Below are 14949 nucleotides of genomic sequence, written 5' to 3'. Positions count from 1 at the left end.
GTGTAGCTACAATAAGCTATTCACAGGATCCACTTGACAGAAGCAATTGCTTGTCACCCAGGGAGAAAATGCTAGATCCTGCCTCCGACCAGGTGGTTTTGTGTCTGGAAGGGCACATTAAACTGGTTTGGCAGCTGAAGCAGCTGGTGAGGCAGGAGACTGGGCTGCACGGTTCTCCTACTATCCACATTGTTTGTGTTATCCATGGCCTCAGCCTCGAAATGGCTGTGTAGCCTGCTGGGCAGGTTGCATAAACTGGTGCCGACTTTAATGATAACCCCTACTATAGCCATGGAAGGGGCAAAACTTTTAGTGGAATTGTGAGGTTGGGGCAGTGAGGCTCAAAGAGTAAGCTGTAGCCCTGCTACCTTTAAATCGCATAAGAACTGTAACTGCTTTTTCACCAAAAAGGCAGAGCATTCAAAGGGCATGCCCATGAGAGAAGATTGTATGTCCCAGGTGAATCCCGTAGACCTCATTGACTCATGTCGTCTAAGTGGCACACTAGTGCTTAATGTTCAACCTAGATTGCCAGTAGTATCCAACCTATATTTATTATGAAATTTTACCTCACTGCCGCCTTCTTGGATGGCCTGTATGAGAAAAGGGGTATGTCTTCGGGAAAAGCAGGCGACACCTGTGCAATGGAGTCCCAAAGCACTTGTGAGAAGCGGCTAAGTTAGCAGCTGGTATTGACGGAGAGCAGGTCAAGGGTAGTGGATGAGAACATGCGCTTGCCAATGGTTTTGATGCATTCGGATTCAAGGTCCAGAGGAATAGTGGGGAAATCATTCGATCTATCCTTCTGGAGAATGAGTGAACCACCAGACTTTGTGGCAGATGATGCTGTGTCAAAAAGGTCAGGTCGCTTGGAGAAGGGCGATAGTGGCAAGCTATTTGGCTGTTTACCAGAGGAACATGGCTTTGTCCATGCCCCTAGCGAAGTATCAGCTCAGGGACAAATCAAAAGGCAGAAGTCCAGGTTGTGTACACGGTGAAATGCAAGCTTAAAGTCGGCAAGTAATAGAAGAATCCGATTTGTGGACATTAATACATTGTGATGTAGCGTTCTTTAAAGAGGTGAGTCTTCAGTTCTTCCCTAAAGTGGAGCAGCTTTGGGGCGGTCCTAATGAGTGTAGCTGCCTGCTGTGAGGACCTGGTTGAACTACCTAAAGGAACAGTTAGTTACGCAATGGCTAATTTTGGAGGTCCACGATACCGTGGCTTCCTTTGACGGGGACACCTACCTGCGCGAACCGCCGGATCAGCCTGCAGCGCCCGGAGGCGCATAAGAGGCAGCCGCCCCTGCTGCTGAGCGGGGGCCATTTCCTGACGGGGACACCTACCTGCGGGGACCTGCCCCTACACACCCGCTGCTGCACTCGCTCTTCCCCCCCCGCCGGCGCCGCTCCAGACATCGCGGTCGCCGCGGGGAGAGAGCGAAGGGAATAAACTACAGTTCCCGGCGTCCCCTCTCTGCCACCGGGGGCGCCGAACCGCCGGATCAGCCTGCAGCGCCCGGAGGCGCATATGAGGCAGCCGCCCCTCCCGCCTCGCGGGACGCGCGCGGGACCAGCCGGGCTAAGCCCGGGCAAAGGGCGGGCCCTCTGTGGCCCTCGGAGGACCTGAGGAGGACGGGGCGGGCCACCCCACTTGGTCCCAACATAAGAGGTACAGAGACATAATACCGTATACATATTTATGTTCAATCGTCCAGTGTCGTCATCGGGCCCTACATAGTCCTCCCATGATGTCTTTTTGGGAAGAGCTTAATGCTGTGTGCGGCACTAACTATGTCCCTGATATATTAACCCCCCCCCCAGAGTGGGCAAAGACACTGATCTCATAACCTGTACCACCCAAGCTGTTCCTGTATCCCCTGATTTAATCCTGTTTAACAACGAGGAAACTCCTTCAAATGCTAATCTAATGTGTTGTAGCTCCTCATCCCTCCCTGCCAATCCAATTGTTTTAACGCCACATAAAGCAGGGTCTACATTAAATAATCCTGTTTCCCCCCTTCAATCAACCCTATTGGTCGAATTTGAGCGATTGTTGAACGCTGCTCTGTTACCCCTGGTCACTAAAATTAAGGAGTTGGGAGACAGGTTGTCCAGTGTGGAACAAATAGTAAAAATGACTCACCCACCAACCGTAAATTCGGCTGTCTCCCCACGTTCTATGCTCTGTATAAACCCGGACAAGCCAATTCCTACTGAACTCAGAAAAGCACGAACAATCGACCCTGTCCTGAGTATACCCTTCCCAAGGGGCCATAATAACACTCTTAACCATAATAGTGCTCCTTTTAAAGCCTCTAGATATCCTCAGCCAAGAAGGCATAGAATTAATTTACCCCCTAAAGCTGCCCCCAACGTGTCCGTTCTTTCCGGGGTGCCTGAACTTGGTCAGGGCAATCACGAAACAAGCGAGGAGCTGCTAAATAAGACCATCTTTTGGCTTAACAACAACAGACCGCTGCCGCCCGCCCTAGATGGCGGAATTGTGAGCGTCAGGAGGGTGGGGTGGTTAGGCAGATTGCCTAAAGACATTTCAGGAGACCTGATATTGATCAGATTTAAACACAGGAACATTGTCCCCTTTTTAAGACTTTCCCAACCAAAACCCGGTGATGGCCCTATTTCCACTTGGGACTTGTTTGATTTTTACCCGGGCCCCAGAGTAATGAACAATAACACTTGGTGAAAGGGGACTCTGGCCACCATGTGTTTATCATTCTTATACCCAGACATGTAAAATGGAAAAAGCCCAATATGCTCTTAACAATTGTATATATGTATCTTCTCGTACATGCTATGTCATTTTTCCTTTTGCATCAAGGCCTAATTGATTGCTCCTTTTCTAATTAACTCTCAATCACTTTAAAGAGTGGCTCTCCAGATCTTGCTTTTTAAATGGTTGCCATTTACTTATTTTAATGAATTGACCAAATTGTTTGTTTTACATTATTTCTGTAGTTGTATGTTTGTATGATATTTTATGAAATTTTACGCTTATATGATATTTCTTTGCTGAATATCGAATAAAGCATATTTTGAACCTTTGAACCTTTGAAAGGAATTTAAGCTGGAGTCTAGGAGTTATTTCCAATTTATACAACCTCCATTGCCACCTCTGACATTAAAGCTACAGCTTGCAGCAGGACTGGCTCAACGAACTAGAACTGGAAAGTGCTAATGTGAGATCATTTGCATACAGATTAACCCAGAGCGCTCCGGGCAGACAGTGGCCTCAAAAACAACGGAGAGAGAAGTAACCCCTTCAGACTACGCATGCGCCGTGTGCTGTGAGCGGAGAGTAGCCTGAACGAGGCAAACACTTTCCATTCCAGCTTGAGCGACAGTCAGGGGGAGTAGCTAATCAATCCTCTGTGATTAGGAGCAACAGCAATCGTGTGCGGAAATCCACAAACCAGCCCTTCCAATGAGAACAAACTGAGAAACAACACAGTGATGAGAATTACATTAGCGCAGTCCTCCGGCGGCGTTATTAATTACACTGCTGCCTGGTCCAATAGGTGAGAAGTGGCAGTAACTCCCAGAGGGCGCAGGCCAAAGCCTCGTCTTATGCGTGTCTGGCAGGGCTTTAAGTGGGATGACAAAACTAGGGGGTCTCTCAAGGGGACGTGGCCATTGCAATTAAGGGCATGTCTTAAAAACACGTAAGCTAAAAGTTTGTGCTTAGCATAATGAGCCGCCTGACTTGTATTTTACTGTTTCTGTCATTGCATCCAGATATGATATAACAAGTAACATCATACCTACAAGTCAGAACTATTAGTTATGTCAATGGTTGTTAGTTGCATAAGATAAATAAGCAGCAACTGTGGCTTGTATATAATATTGAAAAATCGTCCACATATAACCCTGGTGACACCACGACAATGTAACTGCTCCTAAATTCCGAGAAGAGAAATCCAGAGAGAAACTGACTCTTAAAGGATTTCCCTTCCCCTATAACGCTCGAAAAAAAACGGACCGCCTGTGTCAGGGCACAATACAGAGCCCGATAGAGATCCGTTTCGAAAGCTCCTTTAAAAAACCTGCCGGTGCTCAGACCCGGTAAGACCCGGCCCACTTAAAGCCCTGGTGTCTGGAAAGCCCAGGAGCTGCTGAGAACTTCATATTTTTGTGAAAAGGTGCGGTTTAAATCAAATTAAAATCCAATCGCAGTCAAAGAAAAACTGAATACTGGCTGAGTCATTATCGGGGTAAAGGTCTTTACTCTACAACTCTCTCAATGAAATGGCCGTAAATCCTGCTGATGTACAGCAGCGTGCTGCGGCAGGGGGCAGTCACAGCCCTCCCAATAATGAGGTACTATGGCTGCTGGCTATGCAAGACCAATACAATGACCACATTAATACGTCATCGAATGTCTGAGCTCACTGATGACGCTCTGGGCCATGGGGAAAACAGATATACATCCCTCAGCCAGCTGCACCCTGTCACTCCAGGAATTTACACTTCACCAAAAACACGTAAAGAGCTGACGAAACGCCCAGGTGTATCCGTGTGTGGCTACACCCACGAGTCAGTCATTGTGTCTATACACGGCCTTCGTCATCAAGCAATTTCTTTCATTAACTACTACCTACATACGAGACCGAACAGATTTAATTAACAATATTCACGACCTCACGCTTGATGATACACTTTCCTCGTGACTAAGGATATACAATGGCTAGATATTGTAATATGTATATAAGGGGGCAAGATGCTCACCTCGGTCATTAATCTTAGGCTGCCTTTTAACAAACCCCAAAAAAGTTAAAAAATCTGATTTGTTCTTGAAACTGTAGCAACTTCACGGAGAGCTATCTTTAAATATTAACAAGTTACAGCACACTGTCATGGGAGCACGGACTACTCCTAACTTGGCTCGGAGGGTTTCAAGCAATGCACCTGCCTACCAGTAGGTGGCATCACATGGTTCCACTGATAATCTCTCTGGCCCGCCGCAGGCGTGATGAAGCAGCGCCATATAATTGCCACCACTGCACACTTTCAGCTTTCTCCGTCCGCGCCCTGGGACCTGACTTAAGATTGGGAAGCCCACTCTACAGAACGCGGAGGGCAGTGAGAAATCTACAGCTAGAGTACCCACCAGAAAGAGTACTAACAAAAGAAACTTGTTTTTCTGAAGGATATATCTAGCCACAGATACCTCGCCTTTAAAATAGATATCACAGCAGTAGCTCCCAAACGTAGAGGGTCTGGGAAAGGGACTTAGACCAGAAAGTCCTGTAGGACTGCGAGGCCAAACTGGCCTTTTTGCTAGCCCTGACTGACCAGAGGATTCATCTGTGGAGACCGTGATGGTGCTGTTCTACCAAATCCTGCTCTGGGCGAACTCAGTCAGTTTGAGCGTAGATTATTACCGTCTCCACCGAGTTAACTGACTGTCTAGAGGACATCAACCCTGGTTCTACCAGCCCCATGGGTTAGAAAAGTGACATAGCAAGAGAGTTTGAAATGTTGACACCAAAGCACACTATTCACTGTTGGCCTAGAGTAACCTGCCATTACACAGATTACCACATGTGTATAATATAAACACATACTGAAAGTTGTTGCTTGTGCATACAAATCACTACTTGTTCACTTCCATGTGATTTTTTCACATTGGGACACAGTGCACAATCGTCCCCATGTATGTCTATCATGTTTTTGATGATTTGAGTACAGACTGTATAATTTACGAGCAACTATGTTACAATTATGGTTATCTTGTGTCTTAACTAAACCACCCATAAGGATAGAGTGTACCGAGGACTACAATGCATGCTCAGAATAGATGTTTTGCCTATCAATGAAAAATAATGAATGAAATAAGGTGAACCATTGTTCTGATTATATGTCAAATATCCAGGTTCCCACTTGTGTAAGGGCAGCTCTTGTTATACATACTAGACCTTACTGTCAAAGCAGTAGTATTTCCTAAACATGTGCACCAATGACCATGTTGCAGCCTGGCAGATGTCCAGAACAGGTGCCCCTTTGCCAATACTGTCGTGGTACCCTTGGCACCGATAGTTCCTTCTTGGACAGTGAGTAGGAGATTATAATTCAGAGGTCTATCCATCTTGGCAGTGTCCTCTTCTGCACTTTCCTTCTTTGCTCTAGAAAACCTTACAAAGAGCTGTTCGTCCATATGGTGGTCTTTTGTGCTGTTGAGATGAAAAACCTGCACTCTTAATGTCGAGCCAAGGTATGAGGCAGAGTGAAAAACACTGGCAAAGTAATGGATTGGATGACATAAAAAGGGAGCAACAACCTTTGGCAGAAAGGTCATCCAGGCACTCGGCATTAAATTATCCGTAAAGGAGGAGGTCTAGGATAGTTGCACCAAAAGCACCTGCAGCTCCCCGACATGGAGCTCTGATATGATATCTATGAGGAACAAGGTTTTCATTCTCAAGTGTGTTAGAGACCACATAATTAATGGCAAAATACAATTAAAATCCCATTGTGGTTGGTCAGGTAAACACAACACTGCAGAACAGGCAGGCAAGTAACCCCTCACTGTGCCCACCACAAGGTTTTGCTGGGTTAACATGAGAAATAAAACAAAACGTTTAAAAGTTTGGCTTGTGGAGAATCAGTGTTGTCTGGCACCATACCAGGCTACACATTTCTCCCAGCACCCTTCATAGATGGATTTCGTAGGGGGATGTCTGGTCTGAAGGATAACATCAACCTCCTTAGTCCACAAGCTGAAAGCTTAATTGCCACCGCTCAATCTCCGCACACAGAGGTGTAGTTATGGTGATTTGGGTACAGGGCACAGCCCTATTCCTGAGGTCCTCCCGAACTGATATCTGGATTAGACAGCAAATGTTCAGGAGCTCTGAATACCATATTTTCCAGGCCCAATCTGGAGCAATTAGGATGATTTGAATGCTGTTCATCCTGACTTTCCTCAGAACTCAAGCCAGGAGAGATACCGGAGAAAACACATATAGCTCATCTTTATCTCATCTTAGTCAGAAATGTGTCTCCTAGTAAAAGCAGTGGAGGAAACTCAAATATGTAAAAGTTTTTACACTACACATTTCTGACGGTGGCGTACAGAGGTAGGTGGGGCACACCCCATTTGTCAAAGATGCCTTGTGCCACCTTGAGATGAAAACACTACACATGGTCTTCTAGGCAACGTCTATCCATTTTGGATGCTTGCACGTCTGCTGAAAAATGTATTGATCTTATTCAGGCGTGTATTCTAAGCGCAATGCTGGTGGCAATACTTATGCAGTCTGTAGAGTCCAAGCTGACAAGATGGACATACTCGTCTGCCTCCTGACTCTCTTAAATAGTCTGGGCCAATAAGGTCCCGAAGTCTCCAGGGACAATTTTGTTGGTCTACTCCCACAAAGTAGGAGTGTACCTACCTAAAAGACATACTGTGTTGAGAGATCTGAAGGCACAGCTGGTTGAGGAGAATATTATTTTCTTTCTGAATGGTTCAACCATTTTCAACTCTATCTGGAGGATTTGTCAGAAAACGGTTCAGGTTCACCTCACCTGTGGATGCCTGAACTATCAAACATTCTGGTGTACCAGGTCTAGTGAGGACATTCAGATAATCAAGGGTCAGTCTATGTCGCCTAGACACAGGCTGACTATCTGAACGGCCATAACAAGGCTTAGGGGAGAGGATGTAGCCTTACGGCTAGAGCGGTCGACCTCGAAGCTCGGGAACCGGGTTCTAGTCTCGGCTACAATGCTAAATATCCTGGAAGTGTGGATAAATCAATCAATCTCCCCGTGCCCAACAAAAATGAATATGTCCATCTGTAACGAAACTGATGCTCATGTAAAGCGCACTGATACCCGATATCTTTGGGTCTAGTTTGCGCTATATAAAAAACTCCAATAAAACAAAATTTAAAAAAAAGGCTTAGTCCATGTCACCATAAGGGTGTCAGTTAGAACTTCAGCAAACAGTAATAGTGGCTGACAGGATGCTGGACCTAGCTGGAGAATTTCAGTCCATAAATGCACCTATGTTTGCAAAATGGGTAATTGTAAGTCTAGCATTTTCATACCACTACTGCAAAATAGGTAATTTCTTCCGTTGGTGGCCCAGGAGGTGAGTCGAATTTAGTTTCAGGGGATGTATCTAGCATACTGGACTTCTTTAAGTCAAAATATGAACCATCATCGATATAGTAATGGGGAGTTAAATTATCCCCCTCCTCGTCATCAGGGTCATGAGGGACATAAGGTATGTCCTGAACTGCATCAGAGAATACTCCAAAGAGAGCCTCTAGCATTTGGTAGGAATGACATTGAGGCAGAGGCCTAGGATCAGTGCTAGGCTTAATAATGACTTTGTACCTTTATAATTTAGTAGCACGACATAGGCCTAGAATAGACAGATATCGGTTCAGTGTCGGGACAAGATCTGGAGCCGGCGGTGCCAACATCAGCTTCAGCATGAAAGAGGATAGCTGAAAATTGGTGCTGGAGTGGAAATCTTGGCTGTCTAGGTACAGGTCCATGTAGTTGGTCCAGAGGGGCCGATCAGCCTAGGAGGAGGGTCTGCCGGCAGAAGTCTAACTGGAGCACAGCAGCTCCATGGGCCCAATGGGGAACCACAGGGAGCCGGAATCGCATTGGAAATCCAGAGCATGGCTTCCTTGAATGGTGCTATTTGCTGTTGGGTTGACTACGGACCAGGGAATTCAGGGCATGTTAGGATCAATGGTGGTACACTTTGGGTGACACATAATTGGTGGGGGTCTTTAGCTTGACAGCCTCACACTTACTACTTGGACTTTCAGTGGTGGGATAAGTTTGATGTCTGCTTGGCTTTTTTGCGCTTGTGGGCAGTCTTCGAGTGGAATTTGCTGTCAGACTTTGACTGGAAGCTGTACTTTTCCAGGGAACGGCCTCATGACCGAGATCACGAGTGGCCCCTCAACTTGAAGCTGTACTTCTGCTGCAACCTTGACCTCTTCATATGTTTGGCTTCCTAGAGCTTTGCCTTCCATTCTAGATTGGTTTTGGGTGCACTAATCACACGTTGTGTCATTATTGGCGGCCAATCACCACAGATGCTTGTTGTGCAGGTCTGTGACTGACAACTGCTTCCTGTAGTCTTGTCATAGTTAGAATCCTGTCATTTCTGGGGAGCACATTATCCCTAGCACACTGATGTTGAAGAATTTTGAAGTCGTCGGAAGGCAAACAAAGTTGCTAGCAGGACTCCAGATCAGTGTTGAAGGATGTGGGGGGAAATGGAGATGACAGTGACTAAGGCGCAAGGGTGGCGCTTATATGCAGTTCCACTCGGTCACTTCTGAGGTAGTGCATGTCTCCACAGAGCCACACTGCGCAACCTACCATTGTGCAGGAGCACTGCTGAAAAACTTCAGAAACCAGTCTGTTTCCTGGGAGTATTCTAAAGGTGAGGAATATGCAGTTAACCATTGGATACTACCTAACTAATGCTTAGAAAAGACAAATAACCAGGGACAGCTATTACGTTTTTGATTGCTCTATTAGATGCAATCGTATGCTGATGCAGTTAGAATTCCTTAATAGACCCTTTCTGGATGTGTGACTTTCATTCAACCAACAGTCAGAATTACCTTCTCACTTTAAACGAAAGAAAGATGTATGCTGTGTCAATAGAATATAAAGAAGTAAACTGGTACAGAACAGTAGCGAAAACCTATGATTCTGCAGAGGCAAAGGGACAAAAGCTCCATAAATAGCCCTTCAATGAATTTGGGTGTTTGGATCCTAGGGTTTAAATGTCAGAAAAATCTGACAAAAGTGAAGTATATTAGGAGTGATATTTCTTGGCAGAAATTGCACAAGATACATAAAGGTTTGTATTCGAAGAAAAGTCTTATTCTGGTAACAACCACTTAACTTTAAGGGGGAAGAATAGCTACCTTGTATATAAAATTATTTAGGCAAAAATTGAGACTTTTCTTTTTACAGATTTAATCTTGGTCAGGCAAAAACACAGATTCAGACAAAATCTTTTAACCAGACGCTCGGAAGAATCGTACACAGTCAGATTCTAGAATCTGAGTAGAAAAAACAATACCACCCTATATCGTATGTCTCTGGGAACACTGGGACCATGCTACGACAATATTATAAAACTGATCCATTATACTTGAATACAGCCTAGGTTTATAGTAGATGCCTAGAAGATCACAACTTCACGATTTTATGATTCCCTACCACAGGACTTCCAGTGACTGCATGGTTGTGTTTCTCAGAGAGACAAACTACTCCAAGATCACAGTTCTCGGACTTCTTAGTTTCCTTCATCAGCATTTGTAAACTTTCTTCTTTGAAGGAGTGGCCATCTGAAGCGATTGTTATATAGAGGGACTGTCTCTTGGCAGAGAAGCCACCAGGCAGCGAGATCATCTGGCACTGTGGTCCTCCGGCATCATGGTCATCTAGGGGCAAGGCTTTCTACAGTGTTTCTCTTTCAGTACAAGGTGCTCTGGGGCACTGCTCTCCAATGAGTGGCTGCCGAAAGCTGCAGACTCAAATGAGGAAGCAATGTAAAATCAAAGCCCGTAGATGTATGGCATTATCAGCTTGTAGAATCATACATTAAGTCCACCCACCTCTAGGAGTTTCCAGCCCTCTGGGAACATGGGGGTGCCTCTGCCTTGTGTTGTAGGCAGGTGAGCAGCTGCATTTCAAGCCTCTCAGCCTTGAGACTGTATCTGCAGTCATCACAGACTGAATGGCCGACATCCAGTAGACCTCACATTCTACCATCATGCATGAAGATATCCCTAAATCCCCCATTATGACATTCAAGGCATCCACCGGGCCTTAAAGACTTCCACAGGGGTCAAGTGTCAAAGTTATGTGCCTCTACAAACACTGAAGTGCTATTTTGGTAACTAGAGGCACATTAAATTGTGGGTGCCTCTCATGAATCTGAAGTTAGAGATATCAAAGTGGTGGTCAAAAGGACCTTGGCAGAAGCGCAAGGGAACAATAGCCGCTTTGCTGTGCAAGTTCTCAAATCTAGTGAAGACACCAATCTCACACTGAAGAGCATGCCCCCAAAGTGAGGCCCTGCACTGGTGCTTAGCACTACTCTCTCTTTTTATTCAAACCAATATGACAACATTGACTTTCTTTCGAACATAAAAAATACCAAAACATTGGGGAACATTGTTGAAATTTCCACATTGCCCAGTCTGATCATAATAGGGGCTTGAGGTGTTGAGAAAACAACAAGGAAAAATGGCATGAACTGCAACAAGTATTGAACAGAGGAACAGTAAAATACCTCAAATGACAAAAATAATTATTTCAAAGGAAAACATTTGTAAAAAAGAGATACTAAAGGCAGAGCTATGAAGAAAGGGATTATTCCTACATTGTGCTGTTTTTAGGGATTGTTATAAAACACAATAAGGGTAATTTTTGGACTTACTTGATTAGACATTCAACATATTTAGAATAGTTGAGAATCTGTGCTTGGTGTACATACTGCTTGAAAAGAGCACAGGGAATCCCAACAGGTTTGGCCCATGACTTTAAGAGCTTTTTCAATCACTGGTGAGTTTATGCAGTGAAAAACACTTTTTTCTTGTCGTCACTCATCCTTACACTCATGCATCCATTCATCAACCCACTAATTTTATTATTCACCTCCTCACCCATGCACACTAAAAACACACACACAAATTCAACAAGCATATTGATGGGAGAGGATGTGGCCAAACAGGCTAGGGCTGACGATCTCAAATCTGGGGAACCGGGTTCAAGACTCGGCAATGACGCTCAACATCCTGTGATTCTGGGCAAATCACTTAATCTCCCCGTGCCTAACAAAAATGAATGTGTCCTTGCGTAAGGTAACTGGTGCTCATGTAAAGCCAACTTGAAATGATACAATATGGGCATTAATATTACAAGATTGCTACCCACTTTAGAAGCAGTGGGCACATGGGATGGCGCACACTGCAGATGAAATGAGTGGCAAGCAAGTGGGCTGGTAGCATTGTCTGAAAAAATCTCGGAACTGCTAGGCACTCCTAAAAATAAAAGAAGTAAGAAAGAACAGAAGGGGGAGGAGGGTATTGGAGGAGAGACTGGAAAACTAAATGACTGACCCACCAGCCCTGGCCCTGAGGCACACTCAATTTCAGACAGAAGCAGAATGTGAATGACACTTAAGCAGACCAATAGCTGAAGAGTGCTAATTCAAACCCCCTCTTTTTAAGTATATGCATTTTTTACGAATTGTCTTGACTACATCAGCCCGACAGACAACAACATCGGAAAGCCCAGTTCTAAAAAGTACTGTAATACACACCCAGCTACCTACTAAGCATAAAAATACAAATATGTATAAAACAGAAGGCAAAATAACATAGAACCCACCTCCCCTCAAAAAGTCCTAGCAAGGATTCTCACGCTGAAAATAATCTACCTCCAGAGTTTATCAATGGAAGTAGCAGATACCAAAGGTCTTGCCTACCAAGGTATTCTGTGAGATTCAATGTGGCCAATCACCTAATTACAGCCTTTTCCACTGTAGTAAAAATCCACTCTGAAAGACCTCTTTGGTTTGACATTATTTTCATAGTTAAAACATGAGACCTCCTACCTATGTCACGCATTTTAACTATAAACAGACCAGACTTATGAAAGTTGTTTTAGCTTTTTGCACTGAACCCATAGTCCTTACTATCGGGTTGTCACCATCACAAGCCATCAGGCATTGTCCATATATACATTTTGGGTTGGCAAAACAATATAAAAGGATTCTAAGAGTGCAAATCTTCTACCCCGCAGGGCTTGTGAGAGGGATAATAAACAGTAATATCCTTGCCTACTATGTAATCTGTGAGATTTTGTGTAAAAAAATATCTATATAAAACCTTAAAGAGAGTGCAAGACAGTTCTATTGCCTTTGTCATAACCTTTTAAAATAAAAGTACATCTGTGGCATGGGACATACAAACAAACAAACAGACACAAAACACATACACAAAACGCACACACACACACACACACACACACATACAACCAACACCCCCTCCCCCGCAAGTTGTTTCCGAAACTATGCACTATAGTAAGCAGAATGTGTCATGCACTTACCAATCATGCTATCCAGCGATAGATCTGGGAGTCTGTTTTGCGAGGAGCCAATGGGAATGCCACAAAATGACACCGGAGAAAATAACGGACTTGCACTTGCATTTCTGTTCAGAAAATTAGATAAATACACGCTTTTAAAAGAACATATGTCAACAGTAGATTCAACATCTATATTTATATCTGTGAAATGATTAAGCAGAAAAATGAACAACAGGCTGTGAGAGCGTTGTGTTTTTATTTTATTATTTGGACAAGGTCGCACACACAGAATCAAGAAGATGTGTGCTACGTTATTAAATGCATATAGATATTTATATAAAGAGAGTTATACTAGAGAAATAGACTCCAATTATAAATATTGAATTCCGGCCACGTGTAGCAGGCTACCTATCATTTACTCTTCCAACAGCATTCTTTTTATTTTTTTACACTTTTTTACAGTGAAACAAAGTACAAACACTTGGCTACCAAATAACATGTTGATATATATCTTTATTTGTAGCTGACATACCCAAAAAATAAAGCACTTTTCTGGCTAGAGAGTTGACAGTGGCAGAGCCCGGTCAGTCCTGAAAACCCTTTTATAATTCTTGGCTCAAAAAGAACGATGCTGGTTCGCCCAGGAGCGGCACATTAGACTGGAGCAAATGATATAAAAAAAACGAAAACTGGAAATTACATCCAAGGAGGAACATAAAACAGTAAACAACTTTTTTCCAGCAACCCCTCTTTATGAGGTCAGGGAGTCGCTCTGAATTGGGAAGCTACCAAGAAAGTCCCGAGGTGACACTTTCATGTTTAAATATTCAGGTCTACTACTTGCTATGCCAAATTATTTTGTCCAATTAGGTTTTCACAGTTTTGTTCTTCTGGTGTTTGAAGAATGCATCAATGTCGAATTCACCCACAAACTGCAGGTTCAAGTACCTCACTAGGTTGACCAAATTTGTCATTTAATTTGAATGGGGACAAAAAAGACAAAGACTCTTATTTTGACGATAAATACTAAAGGGTAATCTGATCCCAGATTGCCTCTATTAACTAAACTGTTCATACTGGTTCAGAGCTTTGCGCCAGAAATGCAGGGAAGCCATCACTTAGGGGCAAGTGACTAGGCACCAACACACCTATTGATCACAGGATCATGGGTTGGAGTGATGAACATGAGTGAGTTTAAGACACAGGGAAATGAGGTAGTCTATTGCTATTTCATCAATCAAGTACTAGTCCATGTCCAGCACAGGCTAGTACACCTCAAGAACCAATCAAGGCGCCAATTGGTGCTTTTTAAGACCATCTGCAGGACCAACAGAAGCTACAACGTACCAAGGCATTCTTCCTTGCAGCCACATGAGCACATTTCTCATGTCTATACATGGAAATTCAAAGGTCCTGATTATAAGCGAGCCAGTGTTTTAGGACCCCTGCACGAACCAGTTTGAGTTGGGTGCTATTTACCACGCCCGGTAACTACTGGGTATATTAAATAACTCACCCTTCGTTACATTCTGGCTGGTCAAACCTATCAGAATTTCTATCGTAACATGCTAATTTTGGTACCTAGAGTACGAAAAGCTGCATGTCGCTCTCCAAAAATTCTGGATAGGTACTATTTATCGCATCTAATAAGGTCTGATAAATAGCACCTAGTCCTCCAACACACTCAGAAATAGGACAAAATGTGGTCTTTCCAAAGCTTTGCTCTAGGCGACCACAACATATTTAAGCCAGTTTGAAAGTGGCACATCTCTCAAGCTGTAAACCTGTTGATCATTATGAGAACTTTGTAAAAGGCCCTCTCTGGGGAAAGGAACACCAGTGTTAAACC

General features: G+C 44.0%; 1 protein-coding gene across 1 annotated transcript in view; it reads right to left on the bottom strand.

The window, feature by feature from the left end:
• Positions 1–14949, bottom strand: part of WDR11 (WD repeat domain 11) — a 635868-nt gene that overhangs the window by 428153 nt on the left and 192766 nt on the right. Inside the window, exon 9 of the mRNA XM_086922941.1 lies at positions 13122–13225. Coding sequence (XP_086779067.1) covers positions 13122–13225 — 104 coding nt within the window. The remainder of the gene's footprint in view (positions 1–13121; positions 13226–14949) is intronic.

This window comes from Lissotriton vulgaris, chromosome 5, assembly GCF_964263255.1.
Source record: "Lissotriton vulgaris chromosome 5, aLisVul1.2, whole genome shotgun sequence".
NCBI classification, from domain to species: domain Eukaryota; kingdom Metazoa; phylum Chordata; class Amphibia; order Caudata; family Salamandridae; genus Lissotriton; species Lissotriton vulgaris.
This window is presented reverse-complemented; position numbering and strand designations above follow the sequence as displayed.